The 4,667-nt window shown below is 41.8% G+C and overlaps 1 protein-coding gene across 1 annotated transcript in view; it reads right to left on the reverse strand.

Annotated features, from left to right (window-relative positions):
• psd2 (pleckstrin and Sec7 domain containing 2) overlaps window positions 1-4,667 on the reverse strand; it is a gene marked incomplete in the record, with an annotated part of 96,061 nt that overhangs the window by 67,861 nt on the left and 23,533 nt on the right. The window contains 1 exon segment of the mRNA XM_014026040.1: window positions 951-1,733. Coding sequence (XP_013881494.1) covers window positions 951-1,733 — 783 coding nt within the window.

The raw sequence follows: 4,667 nt of genomic DNA on the forward strand, positions 1-4,667 counted from the left end.
CCATCCATCCATCCATCCATTCACACATACATCATCCATCCATCCATCCATCCATCCATCCATACACACATACATCATCCATCCATCCATCCATCCATCCACACACACATACATCATCCATCCATCCATCCATCCATCATCCATCCATCCATCCATACACACATACATTATCCATCCATCCATCCATCCATACACACATACATCATCCATCCATCCATTCATCCATCCATACACATCCATCCATCCATCCATCCATCCATCCATCCATCCATCCATCCATACACACATACATCATCCATCCATCCATTCATCCATCCATACACATACATTATCCATCCATCCATCCATCCATCCATACACACATCCATCATCCATCCATCCATCCATCCATCATCCATCCATCTATCCATCCATCCATCTTCTTCCACTTATCCGGGGTCAGGTCTCGGGGGCAGCAGCCTAAGCAGAGACACCCAGACTTCCCTCTCTCCAGCCACTTGGACCAGCTCATCCAGGGGAATCCCAAGGTGTTCCCAGGCCAGCTGAGAGACATAGTCCCTCCAGTGTGTCCTGAGTCTTCCTCTGGGTCTCCTCCCAGTGGGACGTCCCTGGAACACCTCACCAGGGAGGCGTCCAGGAGGCATCCTAACCAGATGAACCACCTCAACTGGCTCCTCTTCATTGTAAGTACTAACTGTATTTTGTAATTCCATCACAAACAGTTTGATGTAAGTTCAGAAAATGTCATAGGAAATGGAGAAAACTGAACAGGCTGAAAAATATGACCCAAACAGAAAACAGAGATGTCTTTGCAGCACCAGGTGAGACTAAATTAAACTTTTCTGCACTCCTAGAAACCACATCAAAATGTATTTAACTGCTGAAAAAGTGGATTTTGCGTGATATGTCCCCTTTAAGTTAATGCAAACTGTTATTTGCATCATCCTTACCTGACAGAGCTGATCATGGATTCAGAGCCATCCCTGACAGCTTGGGACTCTGAATGGTATCCATTCGGGATAGCCCAGTGTCCAGGTTGGCTCAACACAAACTCCGACCTGCTCCCTGTTATGGTTGTCCTTAACGGACTCCCTCCTGCCCCAGCTCCTGCTCCAGCTCCGCGGACAGGGCTCTGCCCAGTCATAGCATCACCATCTAAGGCATCAGGACCAGCCTCAGCCCCATCTTGCTCCTGAACTGTTGCCAGTTCCAGTTCTAGCGGTTCGGGCCCCTGAAACAGCGCCCTCTGTTGGATGAGTGGTGTCAGCGGCGCCTCGAAGCTGACGCAGCTGTCCGTCTCATCCGTGAGCGACAGCACGTCCAGAGAGTCCAGGCTGCTGTAACACGTGCCGCCCCTCAGCAGCGCAGACTCCACGATGCGCTCAAACGTGGAGCTGAAGCCGTCCTTATTGTCCACTACCTTGCTTTTCTCCTTCTCCTCCTCCTCCTCCTCCTCCCCCTCCTCCTCCTCATCTTCCTGAACATCAACCTGCTCGACGATCTGCTCGAACGCTGAGCTGAAGCTGTCCTGGTTTTCTCTTTCATCTCCATCTCTCTGGGCATTTTCCTCCTCCTCCTCCTCCTCCACCTCAGTGTCGGCCTGCTCGACGGTCGTCTCAAAGTTCGAACTGAAAGTGTCCAAATTAGTGTGTCCCTCTTTTTCATCTCTTCCTTCCTCTTCTTCTCCATCGGCCTCGTCTTCATCATCATTCCCATCAATGCCATTTGTCATCCTGTAACAGCAAGAAGGGCAATGAGAATAAGACTCAAACCTATGACACTTTCTTTGTTGTGACCAGTAGTGGGCAGCGCTAACCCAAAAATTAGCTCCGCAATTTCTAAAACGCTTATGAAAATATTTAGGTCTGCAACTTCAAAAATGCTTATGCCACAGAAAAACAGTGTTGCCAACTCCTGAGCAAGAAAAGTCCCTATTGGCTGTCCTAAAAGTTGCTAGATGACGTCATCACTTAATTTGCATAGTTCAATGCTTCAATGCTTAGATCCACATAAATTAAATTTGTGGGAATCTTAAATTTAATCTGCAGACTGTTAGATGTCACCAGGCACAGGGAGGAAGAGGTGAAGCTGATCTGTGAGTCAAACACAGCTGGGTCCAGAGATTTAGTTTACAGAGACAGTATCAGAGAAAAACATTACAATAAATATTACATCCCGCTTTGTAAACCAGACAGAAGCAGTAGCAGTTTTGCACATGTGTGGTTCATTTGCAGCGGTCTCCTATCAGCTGACTTCAGCCGGGGGTGGGGCCAGGGGTTGGGGTGTGCTGTACTAGGTTTCAGTGAGTCAGAAGGCTTTAGGAAGGGGGAGGGGCTTACTGCACCGCTCGCTGCTTGCGGAGGAGCGGAGGAGGAAAGGAAAAAAGTGCTTGGAAAATTTTGTCGCCAAAGCTCCTAAAAGTCTCTAAAACACAGAGAAAAGTTACTAGATTAGTCACTATTCGCTTTTTGGAAAAGAAGTCGCTAGATCTAGTGACAAAGTCACTAAGTTGGCAACAGTGCAGAAAAACTAGTGGAAGCTAATTTTAAAGCGCAAGTTCAATTTGGCACTTAATAGCTGGCAACAATAATATACAATATATGCACAACACTGCCAACTAGTGGTGCATGAACTCTTTTAAAGCTTAATCCTACAACCGCTGATTGGTGGGGATGTGATTTCCTGAAACAGAACTTTGGCTCCTGGTGTAAAAATTAAAAAGTTGTTGAGGATTGCTAGTTCGGCTGCTTCTTTGTGTTTTCTTTTGTTTGTTGTAGATTTTTTTTATTAAAGAAGCATCAATAAAGTAATTTTAAAACTGTTTACTGGAAACTTGAAGCGAAGCATTATGGGTACATGACAGATTTGATTTGTGACGGGAAAAAGTTTTCCATGTAGTTCCTCAGTTGACCACTAGATGTCTGTCTAACCCCGTTGGCAGATTGCTTCGACCAATTACATCAAGTATTGAGCTCCAGTGTTTAAACTTTTTTTTAAAAAAGGAGCTCCGATTATAAAGTAAAATAAATCAATACATACAAAATTTTATTATGGATTACAAACGTTWACTGTTTTTGCTGGGAAAGGGAGTTCTAAACATTGCCTTCCTGCTACGTAAGCAGACACAAAGCATTGTGGGAAATGAGAACCATGGCCCAAAGCAACTGTCAGCGAGGATGTATACGTTTCCAATATGTGTGTTTATCTGGTAGGGGAGCTGTAGGATAGATCACGTGTTGTGATTCATTGACAGCCATACCTTCTGTCAAAGATGATGGTTGGTAGATAATTAGTTGTTAGTGGTACTGCATTTCAATTCTAGAAAGCGCAAATTTGCTTATGAATCATAAAAATTAATAAGACTGCTAAAGCGCAAACAAAATATTTAAGTCTGTAGTTAGCAGATTTGTGCTTTAGCGGGCTGGTGCCCACCACTGGTTGTGACTAACTCAAGCAGATATGATCTTAGCTTTGCAGGAAACATGTTTCAAACTGAGCAACCACCAGTGATTTGGAGATTTTTTTAAATCTGCAGACCTCCAAATTTATTATGTCTAGACCTTCAGAGGATTGTTTCAGGTTCAGTCAGCTCCTGTTTGTTGTTGTCTTTTCAGCTCATTTGGTTGAGGACTGTTTCCTCTCTGTTAGTAAATGTGTGTGAAGCACATTAGACTCATTTAAGTGCCTGGAAACCACACTGAGAAAAGAAATTGCTGTTAACATATATTCCTGGTAAAAGCTCCAGCACCATCTTGGTTTGCTTTAAGATGTCAGTGTGAGAAAGTTGTCTGTTTTTAGGGTTAAAGTTTTTTTTGGGAGAAAAAAAGGCATTACACGTGTTTGTTTTGACACCTTAACGAAGGGGTCTGCAACCTGCAGCTCTGTGGTCACATCCGGCTCTTTGAAAATGTGACGAAGCACAACACAAAAATATGTTTTTTTGTTTTTTATACTCACAACAGAAAACAATTTGTATGCAAATATGTGATCAGAGTTGTAAAGTAACTAAGTACAAATACTTCTTTACTGTACTTAAGTAGAATTTTTGGGTATCTGTACTTTACTTGAGTAATTATTTTTCAGCCTACTTTTTACTTCTATTTCTTATATTTTCACACAATTATCTGTACTTTCTACTCCTTACATTCTTAAAAAAGACAAGAAGTAGTAAGTTGTTACTTTTATTTCATTTTTGCTTGTTTTCATTCCAGCTTGTAAAAAAAAGAAAAACACTTTCCATATAAGCTGTTCCTCCTAGATAGAGTAAATTTAGCTGGTTGAATGAGAAGTACAAACATATAAAATTCTGATACCGTAATAGTTTGTACACAAACAAATCATGTCAAAATAAAAGTACTGTACTTAAGAAGTATTTGTATTTCATGAATTATATTATTTCATTTGGCTGCAGCCCTCAGACAGATTTTTATTTTGGGGAAAAGCTTTGTGCAGCCTTGATATATGTTTATAAACTGAAAGAGCCAGACTAGTGCATCCTAAATTTAACATCAATTAATAATTTTAATAAGATATAGTCATTTCTAAAGTTTTGGGGGGAGGTCTCCTCCTAATAAAGTCCTTACAGAAAATCTAACTGCTTATTTTAAATCAATACTTTTACTTTTAATACTTACTGTAAGTGCAAAAAATATCAGAAACTTTAAGAC

The sequence above is a fragment of the Austrofundulus limnaeus genome, unplaced genomic scaffold (assembly GCF_001266775.1).
Source record: "Austrofundulus limnaeus strain Quisiro unplaced genomic scaffold, Austrofundulus_limnaeus-1.0 Scaffold521, whole genome shotgun sequence".
NCBI lineage: Eukaryota > Metazoa > Chordata > Actinopteri > Cyprinodontiformes > Rivulidae > Austrofundulus > Austrofundulus limnaeus.